A 24,793-nucleotide genomic window follows, 5' to 3' on the forward strand; every position below is an offset into this window, starting at 1 on the left:
TTTAAGGCCCCCCCCCCCCCAACCGCAAATATTAATTATGATTAAATGATACCTGGCCCGCGATCTGACCCGACACATAGCGTGCGCTTTTGGTTAATAATATGCAGTGTAGCCTATTATTCAGCCTATATAAAACCTTTACATAAACAGGAACAGAATGCCCTCGAATCACGTCAGCCTACCCATGACATCGCTTATCAAAAAGGCTAGCCTACTGCACGAAAACAAGCGTTGAACTTTTTAGTTAAGATGGGTAGGCTACACATATGGACGTTTAAAAGCTTTTCAAAAGTGCGTGTTTGTCGTGTCGGGGGTTCCCCAGGAGTTTTTTTTTAAATGCTGTCTACTTAACACACCAGTTTAACGCAGTTTGGGAGGGACAGAAATACTTTTAGCCTATAACAAGCTGGCTCATGTGACGTGAACATGGCTACCTTATGCATGCATTATCACTACACTACATGGAGACATATCTCACGTTAACAAGGGAGACAACATAACATAGACTATTATATGTGCGAATGGGTTAGCACAAACTTAGCTGTTGGTGAACGGAGATGCAGATCACTAATTCATGTCTTTGCGCCACAGACCATGTTCTGCGTTCACTCCAATGAGACAAGTGAAATACATGTTTTTAAAGCCGTTTCATTTCCAGGCTATTTGCTACGATATTTACCTGCTATGCCTTCTGTTTTCATGGACAGTTACAGGAATCCACGTCATTCATTTATCGTTGCTTCAATCCTACCCACGTTATCTCCAGAGTTTGTATGATAAGTTTGTCAGTCAGTTTCAGCCTCTCCTCTAGCTCCTCTACACCCGTTGGAATTTATTACGTTTTGTTACATTTTGTTACACTTTAGAATTGGAGAAGACAAAGGGGGCCTCTGCATGGATGTAAGAGCAGTACGATGTGCTCATTTATTTAGGCTAGCTCCAGAGTATAATGACGCCGCGAATACGGACACGCCGTTTATTATTATTGATTATCATTATTATTATTAGGAGGCCCCTCATTGGTCGAGGCCCCTGGGCTGAAGCCCAGGTAAGCCCCTGCATTAAGGCGCCAGTGCCTGTGTTTTACATATAATGTGTAACATTTATTCACATGGCCAGTTCAAAATCACCTAAGGTTTTGACTGAAATGTGTGCCGATATCAATTATTGGGAAAAACATTGTTTGGAGTGGATGGCGGGTGGATTGTTGATGTAGCTGCAGGTGCAGATGACATGACTACAGCTCATCCATGCATCTAGGATGTTGGAATTTGATAGGATACAGGAACTGAGATAAATTGAAAATGAGGATTGGTAATGTCGGAATAGCGGTACTAAAAAAAGTCGGAGTAGGGGCATGTCTAAATAGAGGCATGTCGTAATAACGGTATGTCGTAATAGAGGGTTGTCGTAATAACGGGATGTCGTAATAAAGAGTGAACCCCCACCCAGCCAACCCAGTTGTCTCACCAACAGCAAAGACAGTTACCTGCACAAATTTTCACTTAATGCAACTCTAACTTAACAGAACTAGTACACAACGGATGGACATAAAGTGCTCCAATTTTGTTTCTTAAAGAAAGTAAATAGCTTACAGGAGTGCAAATTGAGCTGGAAATGTTCATGGGTTTGTTAAATCCAACTCTAAACATGTATGCATTCCTCTCTCCATCCATCCACCCAGCCCAGTCATGTCAACATTTTAGCCCTGAAACCAGTGGTTGTATCGCAAGAGAAGCAGCTTCTCAAACTTGTGGTCAGAGAGTCTGTTCCTTTTTGGTGTGAAAACCAGCTTCCCCAGGCTAAACAGTCTCTCCACCGGAGCACTGGATGGAGTGGCAGCATTATACTTCAGGGAAATTCTCTTTATAAGGGGAAATCCATGAAGTGAGTCAATCCCTTGGGCTCCTGATTTCAAATAATCTGCCACTTGACTTTCCGCAGTAGCAGAAGTGTCGTCCTCATCATCAAAGGAGAAGAATGCATCCTCAACAGTTGAGCTGGTACATGTGGGTGTGGTGGTGCTTGTACCTTTATGCTGGTCTTCACTTCTTACACTTGCACGACATACCGCCAGCAGCTCTGCTTTGGCCTTGTCCTTTCTTTCTTGGGTTCGCAGCCAACGTAACTTGAACCTGGGCAGAGTCACAGCAGCTAGGAGAGCGCTGTCACTGTCCAACACCTCTGCACCTCCTGCACACGCACACACACACACACACACACACAATTTGAGTATAATATATAATACACTATAGACAATTATACACATTTATTATAATTATACACATCTATACAATTATACACATTATACACAATTTTAAAAAATTAGACAGATATGTAGTCTTGCCTCCATGTCATGTATGTCTTACCTCCACAATTGCCTCTGGAAGGTCCACAAGTATTTGAAGCCCACTCTTCAGCTCAAGGGTTTTCATCATCAAGGTCTCCAGGGTAGGTAGCAGTGTGCCAAGGTAGCAGTTGTCCCCTCCCTGGAGAATATCTAGGGCGACTGTCAGTGGCTTCATTGCAATGCAATATTCCTTCAGGAGCTGATGCTCTTTTTCTGTGATTGCTTTCGAGCCAAACTTGGATGAGATGGTAATGAGGTCCACTATGGGAATCTCGCAAATCCTAGCTAGAGCATCATAGAAAGAATTCCATCTGGTACTGCAAGGCACTATCAGCTTCTTTGCAACCACATCCTCTACTGTCTCTGCGGCCACTGTGGAACGACTGGCCTTATTCCACAAGGCTGTGCATTTTGCAGTTGCACTTCTGTAAAGTGCCTTCTCTGGTCTGGAGAGAATCCACTTTTCAATGTCAGAACATGACACAAGGTTCAGTGTGTGTGATGCACACCTGCAGTGTGGTGGTAAATTAATCACATCATCATCCTCATCAACATGGGCTTGCAAGACATAATTTATGTCAACAGAAGTAACCTTGTCATCCTCCTCAACTGACTGATATTTCTTAAATGCCTTAACGAAATTCGAGACAGTTGCCCTTATTTTGTGCGAAATGCCATAAGACGAGTGGATGTTGTCAAGTTCTGTGGCAATGCTCTCGTGGGTATGACGGCCCTTGAACCGTCGGCATGCCAGGGCAGCTTTTTTTCGTTGCATGTTTACTGGATGCATCCAATGTGCAGTTACGCCTAGGTAGCTTTTGTTATGTGCTGTCCATATATCTGCAGTTGTAGCCAAGTATTCCAGTTGCTCGAATTCTTTTTTTAGCTCAGCATTCATGTTAGCCTATTCGGTATGTAATTCGAAAACGTCTTTTTTACAGGGCGGACCGACGCCTCCTTTTCCTGGGATTTTGCCTATCAACGCCCTGAAGGAGTCTGACTCCACTGTTGATATCGGAAGCATGTTTTCCACAACGTATCTCCCTATCAAGCCATAGAGCTCTTCTGAGATAGTTTCTGGGGAGCAGAGGCACTAAAGTCAAGTTTTTGTTGCTTGCATGGGGAGGGTCATTCCTTGTTAGCGGATCCTTTGTCAACACTAGCCCCACTACTACCTGTGTATTCTTGGGCCACTAATTTGGTTGAAGCGTGAGCCGTCGACAGGTGCTTCATTAAGTTGGAGTTGCTAACACAAGACGTGGACAAATGTTTCGTTCTGGAACATAATGTGCACTCGACGTGCACATTTTTACCTTTAACCTCAGTGAGTTTGAAATAGTGCCGATATTTCCATCTGGAAAAGGCTGCTGGAGTCCTCCTCACTCTCCATCTCTCTCTGTGTGCTGTAAGCACTAAACACCCGCCACTGTGAATGCGGAAACACCCACCTACCCAATTTCTCTGATTGGCTGAGCCAATAATTGCTGAGAGGTTATCTCATCCTCCCTTCTCTCATGACAACACGCGCACGAGTCCTATCATGAAGTAAAAAAAAAAAGTTCATTGTGCGACGTAGCAATGCTACGAAACGTCGGCTTTTTATAACTCTTAATATAACTCTTAATACAAAGACTCAACACAGTGCTAGAACTTTTAAAATTTGTTCTTACCTAAGCTATTTGGCTTTTTTAATATTAAAACTTAAGAAATTTTAAATCTGGAAGCTGTGGAGTTTCCCCTCAGAAACAAGGACAATATTTTCTCAACAAACCACCAAGGACTCTTCATCACTGGATCAACAACTTCACCCTTCTCCATAAACTCATCCGGACAGATTTTTCCAACCTTAACACAAGGATTCATCACCACTGGCTGTGCAATAAAGTTTCTACTGGACTCTGAGGCTCACCTAACCGCTTAGGTGAGCCTTTTTACTTGGACTACTGCTTTTACTGAGGTAAGATTTCACCACAGCTATCCCCTTTTAATCTTGTTTAAGCCTGTTTTGACTCTTTGTTTTCTTACATTTTAGCTATCCCCTTCACATTTTAGTCCTTCTCTTTTAATTAAAACTATTTTATTTGCCGTTCCCCTTTTATACAAGTCATTTTACCCACACCTTTTCTTTGCCCCTTCTATTTTCTGCCACCTGTATACCTATAACTACACACTTTTACTTTAGTCTCATATACCCCCCATGGATTAGCCTAGCCTTACACTCATAGCCATTTTCTTTACTTTTTCTTTTTCTTTTATTCCACCACTCACTTTAACTTCCTCCCTTCCCCACTCTTTAACCCTACAACACACACATACACACAAACACACTTTTCTTTCTTTCTCTCCTAATCCCTACCCCACATACATCTACACTTCTTATATTTATATCTTCCTTTTTTAATCTATTTTAATTATTTCTTTGTCTTTACTGCATGTTTTGTCTCCATCCACCCATAACATATCATGTCTGCCATGGTTCCCCCTCCCAAACACTTAGCTAGACCCACTCCTAGACATCCCCCCCTTAGACCCCAACCCCATCCTAGACCTACTGCACTCCTACCCACCCCCCCTCACACTTACAGAAATGCATTTTCCAACCCACACATAGAGGCTTTCCCTTACAATACCCTACCCACTCCTACCTTCACATAACACGTCCTCTCCTACCTATGCCCCCACCCAACACCAGATACATTCACACACATAGACCCCCTAGGCCCACACATACACGCACATATGCATCCACCTTAGCCTCCACTAGACCCCCCTCTTCACACACACGCACACACCCTACTCCACCACCAGACATGTACACAAACACTCTCAGACACGAACCAGATCCCCTCACACGCCAACAAGCCAAACACTACTTTAAATGAATCCAAGTCACACATCACAAACAGTTCCAGGCATGCAAACTCCTCACCTTTCGGCGAAATTCGCCGTTTTGAATCCAAAATGACTGACTTACGTGGTTTGTGCAGAACCGATGAGAAAATATTTAGGGGGGGGGGGGGTCAACGTGAGCTGAGTCTACTATTGTTATGCCTGTATTGAGCTGAGTTTACTATTGTGCAGACGCAAACACATCTTGGTGTTGCCAGAGCGCCATTAAACATTTCAGCGACGAATGTTAGGCTATGTGCGTTTACTAAACATCAGTGGAAGCTTGTTGCTGTAGAGGAAACGTGAACAGAACGCTCGCGCAGGTATATTGAGAAAAGCCTATAGCCTCCTTTAGTGAGCGCAGATAGGCCTAGATGCGTCTGAAATGTCAGCTGGAATGTCAGCACGGCGAGGAGAGAGATGTCACAGGTGGGCTAGTTGAAACGTTCAACTTCTGTTAGCAAAAGACGTTGAGATTAGTGTAGCAACGTAGCATTGGCGGTTTTGTTTTAATGTTGTTAAAGTTAGCAATATGAGACAGAAATATAGACACAACGAGTTACTTTGATGAATAGGTTACGTGCTGTACTTGGTCTAGATCAGCAAAAGGTGAAGCAAATACACAGACCTTATCAGTATAGCAAAGTCTAATGTGAATAACCTAAAGAGTTAAATGTCTCCTAAACTGGGCTGTGCAAAACGTTTAACTCTTATTCACATTTAACTCTTTAATTATTCACATTAGCCTTTGCTATACTGATCTTTGCTATACTAATCTTGCTCAGAGACAAAATCAGTGTTGATTGACATGTCTTTAAGAAACGTTCAGTGACCTGATCTGAAGTAGCCTGTGCCTTTAGGGTAGGCTACAGTTTAACATGCACAATGCCACAATCTGTAAGTAACCTAGGCTGCAGGATAACACTTGTTATGAAACAGTGTGCCCTCCACAACACACCCACCCTCCTCTCCCCCAACATTATAAATCAATTGCACCATATTGCTATGTAGCATAGTAATGTTATACACCATTTGAAAGCTTGGACACTTGGGAATCCATATATGACAACCTTTTTCATGTACAATCTGTATAGTGCTTTACATTGTCAGATTAATCTTACTATGTCTCAATTAAATTGTATCAAATTGCCCTCCTGCCCCTCCGGTGCTTCCCTTCTAGCGGCAGTGTGTATCCTTATCAATAAGATAGATGCAGCAAATTGGGTATTGAAATAGTCACAGGAATCCATATTTGTATCCATTGTTTTATCCAATATTTGTTGTGCAGATGTATAATCCATCTTATCCACACCCATTGAACCAACAAAGAAAATGCAAAGACATTTCTGTAATTATTCCATAGTGTAGTCATTCCATCAGAACCTCTGACAAACTAGATGTACCGCAGAGCGGTACAAAATATGACCGCCGCCCAGTCCAGCACATTTTTTCCACAAAAATAAATCACGCTGAAAGGCCTATATGATTCTAACTGTCTCACTAAATTGCATTATCCACACTCAATTCTCACTGGTATCTGCTAGACAACAAGTACCAAAACATGATTAGTTCATAGATTTCACATGTAAAATTAATTTTATACAACCCCACCTCCATCTTGCCTGTTCATAATTCTGAGAAATTCTTGATTGTTTGTGTTATGTTTATGTTATGTGTGTGGGTGTGTGTGTGTGTGAGTGTGTGGGTGTGTGTGTGTGTGTGTGCGTGCTTGTGTGTGTGCCTGCGTATGTGCCTGTGCATGCAAGCGTACATATGTATACTGTGTGAGTATGTGTCATACGTATGATTACTGTGAATGTATGTGTGTGTGTGTATCTGTTTGTGCACATGTGTGCACATGAAATGGGTTAACATGACCCCTGGAGGCAAACATACAGAAAAAAATGGTCATCCTAGGCCCTACAGTTCTCAAGATATTCACAGAGAACTGTGTCTGCCCTACCCTCCTTTCGGGGGTCCAGTCCAGCGGGGGGGCTACAGATCAAAACGAAAAATGACGTGTCATGTCACTCTTATGTCGACACTGTCAAGTAAAGTGTAACCGAAGTATATGTATAGCAGCCAGCCAGAAACTGACATAGGTGGAGTTAGCCAGCAGCTATTTACAAGATGAAGTGATCTACCATAGTATTCTCAAAATGTACAAGCTACTATTCTTATTCTGTGTTGAATGCAGTGATTGAGTGCAAACAATGTGCACTGTTGAGTGTATACGATTATGATAGATGTCTGATTGTGAAGAGTTGTTGATCCTCCGTTTGTTTGTAAGCCAATTCAAGTCGTCGAGCAGTTTAGGTTGTATGTTAGCTAATGTTAGGCCTACTGGCTTTTACAGCTAGTATGTTAATTAGTCAAATGCAGTGATTGCAAACGATGACTGCCTAACCATGACAAATGTCTGATTGTGAATGTTCCATGGCAACAAGTTCCGAAGATACAATGTTACCGTTGTTTTCACGGCAATGCATATGATGGCACAGCATAAGTCACCGTGGTAACAATCAGTGAGTGGCAAAAACATGTATTGCGTAGCACAAATTTAGGGCCAGTGTTCAATTACAATCTTCTGCAACCAAACAAAAATCGAAATGGGAAAGAACTGTTGTTCAATGCACTGTATAGATAGCCTACAGTATGGTGAGGAAGCAACGTAAAAAAAGGGCACCAAGCTTCTTGTCAGAGGAACTTGACATTTTGCTGGACATGGTGAGCTTGCACAAGGTGACACTGTTTTCCAGCTTTCGGAGTAACTTGTGCAACAGCAACAAAAAAGAGCTATGGAGCGACATGGACTACACGGCTCCGCGTCCGGCGCCGTTTTTGATTCAATACAAGGACACGTTGGATCGCTGCCATAGGCCTAGTTGGTCACTTACTGGACACCACCATGCTTACCCATTAATAGATCTTAGTCAAATTCTTTGCCAGCTTTTAATAATCAAAAGTGATTGCCAATTTGAACGCTTTAATGACATTACGAAATAGCCTAGGCTAATTACCACCATATTAGTTCTGATACCAAATAAAGCAAACTTCATAAATAGGCCTGCATCCATTGCGAACATATTTTATTATTAGTCTTAAAATGTCCATAACATAAAATCATCGTTGAGCCACAACATCATCAACATACTGTACCATAGTTTGACTTGTACTGCGCTGCGCTGATTTCTAAAGACTGCTGCACAGTGGCGGCGACTAGCGCCTTGAGAGCTCAAACAACGCTAAGAGAGAGCTTACGAATGGTCCAGACCAACCTTACGAAAGTGTGACTTACAGAAGACATACTTAGCGTACGAACGTGTCGGGAATCGTGCCATAACGTTAAGAGAGAGGTTAAGGAATAGGTTAAGGTTAACTACTTAGCGATAATAACGTTTTGGGGAACCGGCCCCTGGGTTCTATCTAACTTTCTCTCTCAATTTATTTTGTACATGGCATATTCTCTGAGAGGTTGGTTATTAGAAACATACTGAATTATTGTTTTTATTCCAGCTATCTAAAGTGGCAAGTAACATAGACGCCCAGCAAAGGACTCAACCTTCACAGCCACAACCAATGTACATGTATCAGTAGTCAGCCAATAAGGATAATGTATAAATGCAGATTATTTACCTGTAAAGAAGATGATGCCAAAGATGAAGCACAAACATCGCTTTAGGAAAACAAAATGTGAAGAGTTAGAAGATTTCAAATTTCAAAAACGAGTTACAGTATAGCCGAACACATGCAGCTCTTTTAAATTTGCATTGTAGGCTAATGTTATCATTGCCTGTCCATTCCACGGACACCAACCGAGTCAGATACTGACTCAAATAGCTCAATTGGGTTTTAGTCAGTGGAGGTTCAGGTACTGGTAACAATGCGGCCAATCTACTCAACCACATGTCTATATAAAATTCATCTTTGCTCATACGTGCTGGAACTACACCATGTTTCACAGCAGTGCGCTGCAGTTAAAAACAAAGGATCAGCCGCTTGGAGGTATTGCACACTTGCTATGCCAACAAGTTCTATGGCAATTTACCTTCATTATCAGAATATGTATTAAAAGACTATCTTAGATCTGTTACAGAGAGAACAAACTGAAATCAGAGTTCCAACATAAACAACAACAACAAATATAGCTGCAAGCTGCGACCATGCTAATTGTGCAATAACCTATATTTGTATGCCGTGTCAGTAGACATGGCTCGATCGAAGATGATCTTTGTCGGTTTGTAGACAAATCCACTTGTACCATATCAAGGGGGAAGGATGCAAGCCATGAGTGGTATTTACAGAAGTTGTGTAAAATACAACATTACTCCGCAACTGAAGGGGGAGCTCCTAAAAAATGCTGAACCTGCATTGGATTGCTTGAAAATGTTGCATGAATACTGATTTTGGGCCTCACTTGATTCGTCTGTCTTGTATGTCTTTTATGTCTTAGTGTCACAGGTACACTGGCGGCTACACCACTCTGTCTGGCATCATTTGTATTGTGTGTCAATGTAGCCTATGTGTGTTGCACTCTGTGCATGAAAAATGCGCTATATAAATAAATACTTACTTAATGATATTGAGATGAGCACCAAAAGTGCTAAATTGAATATAACAAGGCCACCTATACAGCCAATACCAGTAGGTTTTGGGGCCTGAGGAGTGTGGTTACATGAGTGGTATGTGATTGGTGATTAACAGGGTAAAAAGCAGTATTGCAGCAGTTTATATACACTGCCGTGTATTGACTTATTGAATTTGTTTGGCTGTTTGTGGCTATTTTGAACATTTTAGGACATGTTTTCAAATGAGGCTAAAAATATGTGTACCAAATTTCAGATTTTTATATTGAGAGGTTCTTAAGATATGGACATGTGGCACTTTTAATGGCGACCATGGATGGAACTTCACAAAACTTGGTGTCCATCAAAAGAATGTTGTGGTGATTGTATGTGCAAAAGACTTCAGAGATTAGGAAGATTTTGGAGTTTTGGAGATATCTGCGGAAATGTAAACTTGAGTTTTACAGCACCAACTTTGAGGCCAGTGTATGTCATTTCATGAGCCTGAGTAGCTGGTGAAGTTTCCAACATTCTTGCCAATTTCAGTGGTTTGTTGGCCTGAATCACTTGTAGCCATTTCTATCAATTGACAGGAACAAAAACAATATAGTCTCAGCAACTTCTCTGCTTGGACCCTTAAAAAAGGCAATGGAAATCTAAAATGAGTCAAAGTAGTGTTGATGAAGTGGGTCAGAATCAGGTGGCAGTGTTGTTCAAACAGGCTACTCATAGTTCAGTGTTATATCTCAATATGATGCTTATTAACAGGGACACATAATCAATGGTATCAATTCAAGAGATTATGCAAAAAGTCATATTTTCAAATGTGTCTTTTTATTTGCACAGAAATAAAAGACATGACAAAAAATGCCCTGGACTCCTAATGATATTAACCATGCAGATTCACTTGATTCACATTCATATGTAAGGGATAATGGACGACACGGTGGTCTGTTCACAGAAGTTAATGCACGGTTGAGGTTGTAAAACGGCCCCGACGCAAAGCGGAGGGCCGTTTAAACCTCGTAAGTGCATTAATTTCTGTGAACAGACCACCGTGGAGTCCATTATCCCGCTTATTCCACTGTTGCCACTTGCGTCATTTCCTGTTACAATTTTTACGTTTTAATCGCTAAAACTGTCTTGTTTGCAGAATTAATTTCTTCCGACACATATCAACTAATTTCTCAACTTGGAGGACAAACTGCCATTACTAGTTCTAAATGGATGGTTGCTACGGCCAAAGGCCAGTCGTTAGTTCTATCTCTCCCGTTTGTCAAGCGGGCGTATCCCAAGATTCTGATGAACTTTAGTTTTGAAACATCGCTATTTTACTTAGCCTGCTGTCATCCATCTAGCTAAAAGCCACCTCCATCATATGCTACAATGTTGCCATGTTCTGAACGTCGGCATTTTACAGCTTGGATGCAACGTGACAGTTCATTTAAACTTAACGAGTTCGGCGAATTAATATACAAGTGTGATACGGCCAAAAAAATGGATCTACTTCATAGGTGTGCAAATAACATACGGTTAATGGTCGTTCTAAATTACATAGGACAATGGGAAATTCAACCAAGCAGTGGAATAATTCAATGTAATTTGATATTGATATTTCTTCCTACCCTTTCATACATGTACAATAACACAAGTACAATAGTCATTGAAACCATATCAATCTTGATAAGATCTTTGTTGTACAACACATATAACAAAAGTGATATTAAGTTATTTCCTTTCATACATAAAACAATTTACTCAATCTAGCCTGGTTAGCATGCAGACCTCAATTAGAGTTGTGAGTGGGTGTGGAAAAGGTTAATTGACTTACGACTTCCAGCAGGGGTGTAACTAGCAGTGAAATTAAACTCTTACCAAATCATTTCAGAAGTGCAGGAATCTTGTAAACAAAGGTTTTAAATGCAGTTGTTTACTCAATTCCAAAGAAATACACGTCTATACCGGATTAGCGATTGTATTTGCATGCCTGGGTTTTAGGGAAATTATAAATGGGCTGCAACGGCCTCTTGACCAGACAGACCTTTAGAGCAAATCCCATATTTGCCTAAGGTTCGTATAGGTATTCCCAGGCTATACTCAATCATACGTGTACAAGGAAAACACACATTATCAAATGTGCTGCCCCAAGGTCATGACCTGACGGAATAATTAACTCCAGTGTACACAGTGTCCTGTTGCAGATCTCTCTTCTTCCTCCCTCTTGTCCTTGTATCAGAGAAATTCAGTGCTGCATAATTCATCATGTCCACATTTATATTCTGGTCTCCACAAGGCTCAGAAGGAGCTCCTGTTGATTAACAAAGAGGGAAATTGAACACATTTAGAAATTAATAAATTAATGAAGAAACAGTATATAATTAAACTAAGAACAATATGTTTTTTGTCTATTGTTTTTTTGTTATTTGATTGATTGGTTAATTGATTGATTTTATTAAGAGGATAAAATTAAGATCCATTGAAAAACATTCAGAAGAGCATTTGTTTCTAACATGATCCCTGATGGCAGCTAAACAGAACCAACATTTACAAAGACACAGAATCCTCTAATGGCAGGAGCAACCTTACCATAGCAAACAAGCATGTAAGTGTGTGTGTGTGTGTGTCTGTCTGTCTCTCTCTCTCTCTCTCTCTCTCTCTCTCTCTCTCTGTGTGTGTGTGTGTGTGTGTTTAATATACAAAGACAGGACACCTCTCTGTCATTTGTTAACTAGTCATCTTACCTCATAGCCCCAACCTGATACGAAGTGAATGGCTGTTCCATAATAGGTCTATTGATGCCATTTTAGTATCTATTCTTTTCTTGCCAGATGTATAGCAACTTACCTTTAGAGTGATGACATATAGTTTTCTTGCAATTGATGTAGATTAGTATACCGATTACAATTACACACAGCCCCACTGCAACACTCAGACCATACACAAGGGGATCCACTGGCTCCCCTACAACACAAGAGGAAGAACCTCTTCACTTAGATATTTAAGATATATATATATATATATATATATATATATATATATATATATATATAAAAGAATAACTGATTGACAGTTCAGTGCAGTTGAGTTCTTGATCTTCCCAGCTTAAGTACAGTAAAGTGACTCTGAAACCTTTAGTTTATAGTGAGGAATTAAATATAACATATTAGCAACTTATAATCAATATAATAATATGCATATGGTTTTGATGTGCACTCAGACTTTGCTGAGAGAATGTCAGAATGAATGTATGTCATCAATTGATAATGAAGTCTGATTTTTAAGACTCTTACGTTTCCAAACAGTATCTAGTATATAATGACAAATTAAGATCTAGGTCTAGATCACATAATATACTATTTAAACTGGTCATGTTGAGGCCATATGACTGGTCATGATGAGGCCATACAGCAGCATACTTGAAACATGCAGCTATGGTATTTGATGGTTAATGAAGGCAACATGCAGCTATGGTACTAAATGGATAATGAAGTCTTACTGATGTTCAGGACTGTTCCGTTTCCAAACAGTATCTTGCCGCATGCAGAAACAGCACAGTAGTATGTTCCAGTGTCTGTGAGGCTGAGGTTGGTCCTGGCTAGTGTGTAGCTACAGCCCCTCTCACAGTGACTGCTCCTGTTCATGTCGGTGTAAATCACTCCTGGATGGAACTCATCTTTAGCTGCTCTGAACCAGAACACTCTGAGATCCTCTGTTTTCATCTCACTGAGTATTGTGCAGTCAATTGCCACTGAGTCTCCTTGGTAAAGTATTTTCAGTACAGGGGATTGAATTATTTTTGTTGAGTTGGAACCCTGTTGAATTTGTCCTACGTAGAGTGAAATTCTATCTTAATAGGCAATTAGCCATTAAACTCAAATCAATGTTGAATACTGAGAAGAAAAACACCTTACCTTGCACTGCCAGAAATGTTCCACTTACAAAATGCAACTCAAACGCATCATTTACTCCACATAGGTACAAGGCTTCATCAGATGTTGTTGTGTTGGATATGATCAAATGAAGTCCAAAATTCTCCATTGTTACATTGAAACGGGAATCTTTAAACTCATCGTAAAATTTGGGCTTTGCATGGTTTTGCCACATTGCCACAGGAGAGGGTTTACGACCAGCTATTTGTTTATACCAGTATAAGATATCGTTTTTATGTTTCTCTGCGAAGAAGCACTTCAAGGTAATATGTTTTCCGGCAATTGCAGTGGTAACTTGAGTGATCTTATGTAAATCTGCAATTTCTCCCATACCTGAGGAATTTGAGATTAAATTTAAATGTCAAATACTCATTATACAGTATAACATGCCATACTAGATGCATAGTAAAACACAAAAGGTTTACTTACATGCTTTCTCACAAAGGTTAACAATTACAAATAAAGTGATAATCCTTATACACAGGACCGCCATGCTCAGCTGAATGTGTATTGAACAAATGAGAGCTACAATTAAAGCACAAAGTATACTAGACAGGAAAAGCTCTTCTAACGATGGGTGTGTTTTAAATTGCATGGGCCAATGCAGTGCATCAGGGCGCTCAGAAACCCAACCCTTTCTTTAGAATTTTCCACTCTCTAGCTAACAGTGAACTCTTTAAAATGTGTGTGAGAAGAAGTATATGTATAGCGGCCAACCAGAAACTTAAAGAAGACAATCCAAATACATTATCCAATTTAGGAGCACGCTAGACCTCCTGTTTATTGTTAGCGATTATGTTTAGTAAACATTGTTTACAGCAATGAACAGCACAGTAAAGGAAAGAAATCAGACCCAAGCTCTGGTGTTAGTGGTCAGAAAAGAAACTGTCAAACTTCCTCTAGAAGTTTCCACTTGACACATGTGCGTATGGGTCAATGTGTTATTGTTATGAGGCCCCTCACCATTAAACCTGTCTAATTGGGAGCAGAAAGCACATTAGATGTTTACAAAAAATACTTTGGTCATGTGAAGACATATTGGTGTACACTTGGAGTTTTCAAAATAACATCAACAAAATAGAATATAAGTATACTCTTTTGATCCCGTGAGGGAAATTTGGTCTCTGCAGTTATCCCAATTAGTGAAACACACAGCACACAGTGAACACACAGTGAGGTGCACACACTAACCCGGAGCAGTGCCTGCTACAGCGGCGCTCGGGGAGCAGTGAGGGGTTAGGTGCCTTGTTCAAGGGCACTTCAGCCGTGGATGTGGACAAAGGAGAGCAGTGCTCAACCACTTTCCCCGCCAACATTTTTCCTACTGGTCGGGGATCGAACGGGCAAGTCTTCAGTTGCAAGCCTGAAGCCCTAACCAGTAGGCCATGGCTGCCCCCTATATTATAATTAATATATAAGGCAAAATTACATCTTTGTTGCTTAAATGTTAAAAAACAAAACAATAGAATGCCATAGTTTGCTTTACGCACAGTATAATACCTTTTCCTCTCAGTTCTCTTCTCAGTTTTGTAAAGTTTCCTCTATAAGTGTGGTTAACAGTATTGTGTGTCTTCCTCATTTCCCTCAAAGGACAATTGCCTGGCAGTCTGTGAGAAGTATTAGAGGTTATGTAAAACATGGTAATGAATCAAGAATAAAAACTGAATGGCTTTCAGCCTGAATGGCTTTCAACCTGTCAAATGGAAAGCAGGGATTTGAGCTAAAATGGAGTTTGTTAGCACCCTGGATAGCTCCAGCATTTCAGCACCCTGGCCAGACCCACATCGAGTCCTCCTCTCCCTGCCTATAAACAGGCACACGTTTTCCTAACTATCAGACACTTCTACATGGCCACATGATACAGGTATGGGTTCATGTTTGGGGTTGTGCTGTGTTTTGCATAATGTTGTAATGCACTAATACGTTCATAGGGTCTTAAAATGGAACCTTTTCATGGGTTGTCATACATTGTAGGGTGAGTTTGATTTACTAGACTTATCAGGCTTGTTATGAATTGTGTACATATGACCATTTTTATTTAAAGGGCACAAACACACACACACACACACACACACACACACACATATCCATAACAAAATGTGCCACACTTCTAAGAAGTCAATCAACATCCCTTCACGTCTCCTGCATGACTCCTGCCTGTCCAGTCGACCCCTTGCACAAGCAGGAAGCACTCTCAGATCATGGGTAGAAACCTCAACAAACTCACACACTGTCTAATAGCAAATTTGGAATGAAGACTTGTGACTATTTGACTTGACTAGACTATTTTTTGGGGAAATTATTATCTATTCTGAGTCTACTAATTACGACGCTGTGTGTTTTTAAATTACACTAGTGCAGTGCCCGTTCAAACAACTGTAGCCCAATGATGATAGGATGATAGGGAAAAACATAATTCCAGGTAAGCATTCAATAATGAATACAGATAATATAATAAATGTGAAGTGAGCAGAATTTAAGCATGGCTGCATGTGACATTTTTTACAAATCAAAATGGCATAATCCTAACAGCTGTTTTGAGTCAAGGCTATATGCTTAGCCTATTGAATAACTTGATGATAGAGAAAACAAACCATTTTGTCGAATGATGCATCATCATATGAAATTTGCAACGGTGTGACTCAAAAACAGTCTATGTTGGCCTATAAGTGACATCACACTCTGCCAGTCGTTGCTTGTGGCTGGTTATGCTTTGCATGTGTGGCATTCTGAGACGACCCTGAGACGTTCTTTAATTCGGGACCATTATCGCTCGTTTCAATTTAGGACCCTACAGTTGGAATTGTCGTTTGCTTATTCAAAGTCTAAAGACAGTCCAAAGTAGGCCTAGCCTGGGCTATTCGAAGTGTCCGTTTATTGCACATCATTTTTACGTCATTTTGAAGAGCCACTGCATAGGCTACCTGTGTGTGTTGGCGTGTTGTTGCAAAATCCGCGGAGTCATTTTATGCAAGCAAACCGCATACAGGGGGTCTTTATTGTTGAGGTCAGACATGTTAACATGTTATCTTTTACCGGTGTAACCTACACTGATCCAGTTTTGCCAAAGCCCTGCTTCTATCCTCACTGGTAGCTTAGTCCTACAGTGCTGTGTGTGAGGGGGAGTGGCTAGCCAATGTGTGCTTCTTTTACCGATATAGGCTATTTAACAATATATTTTGCATTTCTTATTCAAACAACGTCAAATTTGGCACTGCACTTACTCATGCCCGTAGCAAGACACCTGTTTGAAATCAGTCTGACAAACGGTCAGCGAGATATGCGTGCCACAGACACACAAACAGACATACAGACACACACTTGCTTTATAGATAGATGATATTGTGCTTATACCCACCTTTTCTCTTCTACCATACCATTTGGCTTATGACACAAACACACCACAATTCTCCTCTGCCTGTCCTTCTGCCAGGGACTCCTATCCAGGCCCCCAGGCCTGCTCAGACATTGGCTGAATATGCTTTATGTTCTCATATGTTGATCATCCTGCAGATTTGGAGCCTGAATTTGTTCAATGCGAATCATTTATAATTATATTTTTTAAACAAAGTTCGGGAGGAGGCCAAAGGGATTAATGACAGCCATCACTAAGGGATTCTAAGGGATTTAAACTCTCCTTACTTGTCTCCTGCCATTTCAGCCATGTGTGCTGTCAATACTACAGGACCACGGCCAGCTACCAAGCCAGACATGCTTATTATGACCGCCGCGCAGCGAAGCGGCGGTCATATAGGTTTAGTCAGATTTTTTTTTTCTTTTTCGCATGTCCAAATTTCCGTCAAGGATTCCCGGGACACTGGAAGACCGGGGTACACGAAACTTGGTGGGCATGTAACCCCACATGGATAGCATGGAACCTCCTTTTTTCGTTTTGATCTGTAGCCCCCCCGCTAGACTGGACCCCCCGAAAGGAGGGTAGGGCAGACACAGTTTTCTGGGAAAATCTCGAGAACCGTAGGGTTTATTTTTTTTTGATCTCAAAGGGCCATGTCAACCCATTCCATAACCACTCATTTCATGTATAGCGCCACCTAGTTAAACACAAAAAAGCAAAAATGAGGTGTTGTAATCGCAGGTATCTGTGACCTAACATAGTCAAAACTGCACGAAATTGGAAGTGTAGGATCATTATGACACCCTCTGAATGCACGCCAAGTTTCGTGGAATTCCGTTCATGGGGGCCACACAATAAATGAATTTATGTTACTATACACCAACTGGCCTGTAGGTGGCCGGAGACAGTTTTCTGTGAATATCTCGAGAACCGTAGGGCCTAGGAGGTCCACCTTTTTTTTGTATGTTGGTCTTAAGGGGGCATGTCAACCTATCCCATTACCACTTATTTCATGTATAGCGCCACCTAGTTAAAAATTAAAAAGCAAAACAATAGGTGTTTTCATCACAATATCTCTGGCTGACATGGTCAAAACTGCACGAAATTGAAAGTGTAGGATCATTATATGACACCCTCCGAATGCATGCCAAGTTTCGTGGACTTTCGTTCATGGGGGGCCTTACAATAAAATCATTTATGTGTACATTTAGTGACCGTACACCAACAAGGATTCCCGGGACACTGAAAGACCGGGGTACACGAAACTTGGTGGGCATGTAACCCCACATGGATAGCATGGAACCATCGCTTTTCGTTTTGATCTGTTGCCCCCCCGCTGGACTGGACCCCCCGAAAGGAGGGTAGGGCAGACACAGTTTTCTGTGAATATCTTGAGAACCGTAGGGCCTAGGATGACCAATTTTTTGCGTATGTTTGCCTCCAGGGATCATGTAAACCCATTCCATATGCACACATGTGCACAAACAGATACACACACACACACACATACATTCACAGTAATCATACGTATGACACATACTCACACACAGTGTTGTGCCTGAACGCGTTCATTGAACGAAAGTTCATGAACTCGTTCATATTTTGAGCGAACGTGAACTGAACGTACTGTATTACTGCCTGATGAACGTTACTGTGAACTCGTTCATTCTGGTGTCTGTGAACGGCACGCTCTTTCAGTTTAACTTCGTTCAATAGGGTGTCAGATTTCTACACAGCCTTCCACGCGAAAACCCGGCTAAAACACACCGTAAAAAGACCTTAATATGGCAGCATGCAGGTCACCATTTCTCAAACTATGGGCCGCGGTCCGCAACGTGGACAATGCTGGTCTGCAGAGTGAAATTATTCCCGGGGCATCGTCTGATAATTTGCTGCGCAAATTTCTGCAATTAGTAGGAAATACTTGTTAATTTGGTGTCATCAAACATAGAGGCATAGAATTAAGTCGTGGTATGAGAGTTTATTCAATGCATGCGTGTGCACCTTGGTAGCAAAGCTAAGCTTCAACCTATTGGAAGGCTATTTAATTATAAAACGACATTTAATAGAACGATGTGGATTTACGCAACTTCCATAAAAAACAGAGCACAGACTATATAAAACACTGTCTAGCATTAAGTATTTGCCAAAGTCAGCCAAAAGCTATTAATTAGTCTTAGTTAAAGATAGTTAAAGATCTCCAGATCAGTGATTTACGCATGATCTGATCCGCCATTTACCATTCACAAAAGCTGGTATTGTGTTTCCTGAATCCTTACATTCAGGCATTCAAATGAAATGTAATTAAATAGCATATAAATATTCTATCAGTGTATGATGCTTGCATGAGGGAAACATCCCAAAACAACGGCAGTGGCACTCATATAATTGCTGTTGTTTTGAGAAGTATTTATCATGCAAGCATCATGCAACAATGCAAAAACAATGAAACTATTGTAGGTAATTATATTTTACATTAGTAAAGCAGTAGCCTACTCTGATGTGCATGTTTTCACAAACTTTTGTGAACAATCTTAGCACTTTAAACATTGACTGTTTTGAAGTGCATGTATAGCAATATAGTATATAAATAATAATAATTGTGATATCATTATGATAATTTGATGGGGGGTGGGAGGAGGGGGTGGGTTCATGTAGGTGGGCCCTATGACCCCAAAGTATGCCTTGACTGGGCTTCAGGTCAAAGAAGTTTGAGAAAGGCTGATGTAGACGACAAAGCAGCAAGGAGGCGTCGTACGATCATTTAAACAAGTTTTATGACAAGGTCGTGAGGATGGGAAAAATCGTACATTTCTGTGCAAACTTCGCACTTCAGTCACATCCACAGCAAACCTGAAACGGCACATTGAACTTAAGCTGGCTAGCCTTTCAAGGTATGTGCAAGCCAATACAAAATCAAAAGACTGTCAAGACAGATCCTCAACCCAAATGAGCTGCATTCTACTGTATATGGGCTGTGGCAATAATTTTGAAAAATAATAGCTCGCAGCAACATATGGAAAAAAAAAACTATGAACTAGTTCATTTTTGGAAAGTGTGAACTTAGTTCAAAATTTTGAATTATGAACTATGAACTGAACTAGTTCATTTTAAAATTTGTGAACTGAACCTTGAACTAGTTCACATAGAAAGTGAACTTTCCCAACACTGCTCACACAGTAGACATATGTACGCTTGCATGCACAGGCACATACACAGGCACACACACAAGCACGAATTGAGTGTGGATAATGCAATTTAGTGAGACAGTTAGAATCATATATAGGCCTTTCAGCGTGATTTCTTTTTGTGGAAAAAATGTGCTGGACTGGGCGGCGGTCATATTTTGTACCGCTCTGCGGTACATCTAGTCAATGTGGTTGTTGTGTGTTCATATATATTAGCCTTTTTCGCATTATTTTTGCAGTAGGCCTATCACCTGAACCACACTCACTCACCTGTTGATTATCCCAACTGTTTCTCCCCATGGTGAATGTAGCTTGGTGGGAGACTCCTATCTTCTTCACTTTGCTCATATGGAGCAGCAATAACAATGTTTGCCTTGTTAGTCTACTGACTGACATATAGGGTGTGTTCCAAACGGGTAAAGTTGCTGCCTTTTAAGATATCTAACTGGGGAGCAAGGCAGCAAGTGCGGTTCGAAACCGAAAAAACAAATTCTGCTGCCTTTTAAGATATCTTAGAATTCCCAAATAACGGTCATTTTTGAAGGCAGCATCGATGCACACTTCATGCTCCCTCCTACCCATAATCCCTTGCGGCAACGTCTGAAACAGCTGTGAAAGGTAAACAAACATGGCGGATGACATCGGTAATGGCTGCTGAATCTGTTTAAAATGTAATTTGTGTGACCTTATTTTGCTTAGATTTGTAGATAAGAGATGAAAAATAAACAACTTACTATCTGATTATGCCATTGTTGTAACCATTAATAGCGTCTGGTCTGATATATCTGCCGGCCGTAAAACTAATTTATACCGTTTGCCTGCTAGCTTACGTAAGCTAATTTAGTTTAACGTCAGGCCTTTGCTAACGTCATACCGTAGTGTTAACCAAAGATTCTAGAGTGCTACGCTCATTTTTAAAAGATGCATTTAATCCAAAGTCATGTCTAGTGAGACAGCTCTCTATGTAGGGAGGGAGGCAGTAAGCAGCTGTCTCCCGTTTCGAACACACCCATAGACAATGTAAATGAGATAGTTCTGGGCAATTTGCTTACAATACATAACGCAGCATTTTAATCCACTTCAAAACACACTCTTTTCAACCTGTCAAACGCACCAAATGGATATAAAGCACTGAAGACTTGAGAACAATGAATGTGACGCTTCCGCCACATTAGAGAACACACGGAACATGACTCTTCCACCACATTAGAGAACACACAGAACATAACGCTTCCATCACGTTAGAGAACACAAAGAACATGACGCTTCTGCCACATAAGAGAACACACAGAACATGATGCTTCTGCCACATTAGAGAAAACACAGAATATGACGCTTCCACCACATTAACAAGGGCATTATCTGATTTCAAAGACTCCTGGAGGTTTTATTTTAGATGTCATGTTCACAGTAATGAACTGCATAGTAAATTACAAAAATTCAAAAACCCACGCTAAGGCTTTAGAGTAGCAGCACCGTACCACATTTAGGTCTCAGTGCTCATGGGGACCCAATTTAGATTTCAGCCTGCGGTTGTGTCCCGTTCCTGCCCAATATCTCTCTCCCATTTGCTTCCTGTCTCTCTACACTGTCCTATGGATTTAAGGGCAAAATGCCCAAAACATATACTTTAAAATAAATAATAATAATAAAAAAACATCTATGTCCTATGAGAAGTATTAGCTATAGTATAACAAATATGGATAAAGTCTAGACTAATCTTGTCAGACAATGAGAAGCAGGGATCTTAGAGACAGCACTTGATGGTGGGATTTGATATATTTGAGTCTGTTAGCACCCTAGATAGTTCAGCACTCTAGTGAGTTACACTGGCTCCTCCCTCCCTGCAATCAACAGGCAAATGTTTCCTACACAACCTCATGGTACGATTATGGGCTCATGTTTGGGGTTGGGTGTGTTGCTGTTCTACTCATGTGCTTTATGGAGGAGACACACATATATATATATGACATTTACCTGTCATGTGTTGTCATGCATTGGGTATAGTTGGATTTACAAGACCATTTGTAGAGGTTTGTTATAGATGCTTTACATACTACCATTTTGAATAAGGTGACAATAAATATGACCTTTACATACAAATACAAAATGACCACAGAAAATATGCAGAAGTTTAAGTAAAAACCAGAAGATGTATTTGGGCGATAATAGCAGTAATAGCAGAACAATATGTGCATGATTATGTGATGAAGTATGAGGTGGGTATGTTAGGGTTGTTAAATAAGTGCATGTTTAGTGTGGGTTGGGTATGTTAGGGTTGTGAAATAAGTGCATAATAAGTGTGAGGTGGGTATGTTAGGGTTGTGAAATAAGTGCATTGTAAGTGTGGGTTGGGTTAGGGTTGTTAGAGGTGTTAGAAGAGGAGGTAGCCTAATGTTTCAGTGATATATGGCTGACCTAGCCTAGAAATCTGGCTGCACCCTAGCGGCGGCAAATTAATTTGCTCAGCCAGTACGTCTAGTACCAAACCATAGGGATTTCTATTGGCTGACGCCGTGGACGTCATCCAATCAACAGCAAGGAAGGTGGCTATGGCGAACGAAGATCGGTTGTTTGAATCGGCGTTGGCGTCAACTTTGGAGGAGTTGGACAGAGAAATAGATAGATAGAGATCCCAAACATGAAATGAAGTGTTTGCACTTTCTGTGTATATTTTGTGGTATGTATTCATGCCAACAATGTTAATAAAATGACCAAATGCATTCAGTGACATTCATCTCATAAACTCATAATTCTCTTATTTTCACCAGAAAAAATTTGGCTAATAGAAATTCTGATTGGCTAGTAACTTTAGAAAGTTACCAGCCACATTGGCTGGTGATCAAAAAAGTTAATTTAGAACCCTGCATGGCAGAAGGCATACAAACCCAAGTGAACACCTTTGACTATCAGAGGCCACATAGACAGGAAGGGGAAGTGGTCAGGCTAGTCTCAGAATTAAGACACTTTATCCCCGAAAGAGCTCTGCTGCTAACACTTCAAAGGATCGACAACTAAATAAAAGAGACCTAGAAATCCAATTTCATATGGTTAATTTGACTGCTTGTTTTGCCCCTGATATGCTGTACACTATATGAAACAAATAAAGGAAAATAAAGGAAAACATTTTTGAAAGTAAGTGGCTAAGCGGTGGGCTGTTTCTTTATAACTCACCAGTGAACTGCCTGAAAACTGATGAGCAAGAGACCAGCAGAAAGCCAAATGAATGCCAGCAGTAGGTTACAATGTTCCACTGGGCTTTTGTTATGTGGAACCTGTTGCGTGGTCTTCAGGGCATGTCAAATACAGTAAGTGTGCACGCAATCCTTTCTTGGGTGTAGGTGATTAATTTCCTCGCTAAACATTTCGTACACACACAATAGTTTTGTCATGTGAAAAATAAGCTTTCTTGTGCCCACAGGATAGTTTCTGCTATGCACAAAAATTTATTTATTCCTTGTTACCCCCTTTATATCCCCTTATAGGGTGATGGTGCTGCAGGAGTAAGCAATGTACAAGGAAACAATCTCTCACACCAGGGCTACACCAGGTCCGCATCTGAAGCGCTCTGTTTGCGGAGTGTAGAAATAGTTCTGAAGATTGATCTAATTTTTTCGAATGTATGCACCGCTATCAGGTCTGGTGTAGCCTATGGAGTCAGATAGCTGCCTTTATTATGCAAGCGTATAAATGATGAAAATGAGCGCAGATTCAGGAATCGAGAGAGTTAATGCAGAAATTGAGGGGTGAAACAATCTCGTGGTGAATAAAAGTTTTATCACAACTGTAACAATTATGATTGAGAGCACAGAAATGACATTCACATCGGGCCGCTCACTGGCTGTCTTCTGTTCGCGCTCGTTTTCAAAACTTCTACACTCTTGGGGTAATTTTTCTAACCAGAATTTTTCCAATCATCTGATCGAGCCTTAATCCATGACGTGTTTCAGGTTGGAAAAATTACACCGAGAGCGTAGAAGTTTTGAAAGCGAGAGCGAGCAGAAGACAGAGCCGGTGAGTGGCCCGATGCGAAAGTCATTTTTGTGCTCTCAATCATAATTGTTACAGTTGTGTTTTATTAACAGATTTATTCACCAGAAGATCATGTTTCACCCCTCAGTTTCTATATTTACGCTCTCGATTCCTGAATCTGTGCTCATTTTCATCCTTTATGCACTCGCATAATAAAGGCAGCTATCTGACTCCATATTAGAATGGAAGCTAATTGTTGCAGCAGAGGCTACACGAACGGAATGCTTCAATTACGTGTCCAGTGTAGCCTCCCTGTTAGAGGTTGTCATCTTCAGCTTAGGCAGAAAATTTGACTTGGTTGGTTGTAAATGATGAGCCAGATAAAACAGAAATGTCAAAGTGTAAAATGATTTAATAAAAGCTCGGATCCTGTGATATGTATTGGAATGGATATTTCCTAAAGTTTTCTTTCTAGATAAGCTACAGCAGGCACAACAGCAAACTGAAGATAATCTTATTCAGTAATACAATACAGTATGTTATTA

The 24,793-nt window shown here is 40.7% G+C and overlaps 1 protein-coding gene across 2 annotated transcripts; it reads right to left on the bottom strand.

The window, feature by feature from the left end:
• Window positions 1–10,619: 10,619 nt before the first annotated feature.
• On the bottom strand, window positions 10,620–14,237 carry LOC143125803 (uncharacterized). Of its 2 annotated transcripts, none has more exons than XM_076287551.1 (5): window positions 14,163–14,237; window positions 13,716–14,066; window positions 13,301–13,561; window positions 12,649–12,765; window positions 10,620–12,112 (listed from the first exon to the last, which is right to left on the bottom strand). In XM_076287551.1, exons 1-5 carry the CDS (start codon window positions 14,224–14,226, stop codon window positions 11,955–11,957), a joined length of 951 nt encoding a protein of 316 aa, XP_076143666.1. In that variant the 5' UTR covers window positions 14,227–14,237; the 3' UTR covers window positions 10,620–11,954. The 2 variants fall into 2 exon arrangements, with proteins under 2 accessions (XP_076143666.1, XP_076143665.1); XM_076287550.1 differs by having other exon boundaries at window positions 13,301–13,630.
• Between the last annotated feature and the right edge of the window lie 10,556 nt (window positions 14,238–24,793).

The sequence above is a fragment of the Alosa pseudoharengus genome, unplaced genomic scaffold (genome assembly GCF_046254945.1).
Source record: "Alosa pseudoharengus isolate Yale_2024_CS ecotype anadromous, Long Island Sound unplaced genomic scaffold, YU_APseudo_1.1 YU_APseudo_1.1_scf_16, whole genome shotgun sequence".
Classification (NCBI taxonomy): Eukaryota; Metazoa; Chordata; class Actinopteri; order Clupeiformes; family Clupeidae; genus Alosa; species Alosa pseudoharengus.

Coding starts and splice junctions, on each gene's coding strand:
- LOC143125803 (XM_076287550.1), bottom strand. CDS start 14,226: ATGGCGGTCCTGTGTATAAGGATTATCACTTTATTTGTAATTGTTAAC. Junction 13,631..13,715: donor AACATTTCTGGCAGTGCAAG/GTAAGGTGTTTT, acceptor CACTCTACGTAG/GACAAATTCAACAGGGTTCC. Junction 12,113..12,648: donor TATATGTCATCACTCTAAAG/GTAAGTTGCTAT, acceptor GTTAATCAACAG/GAGCTCCTTCTGAGCCTTGT.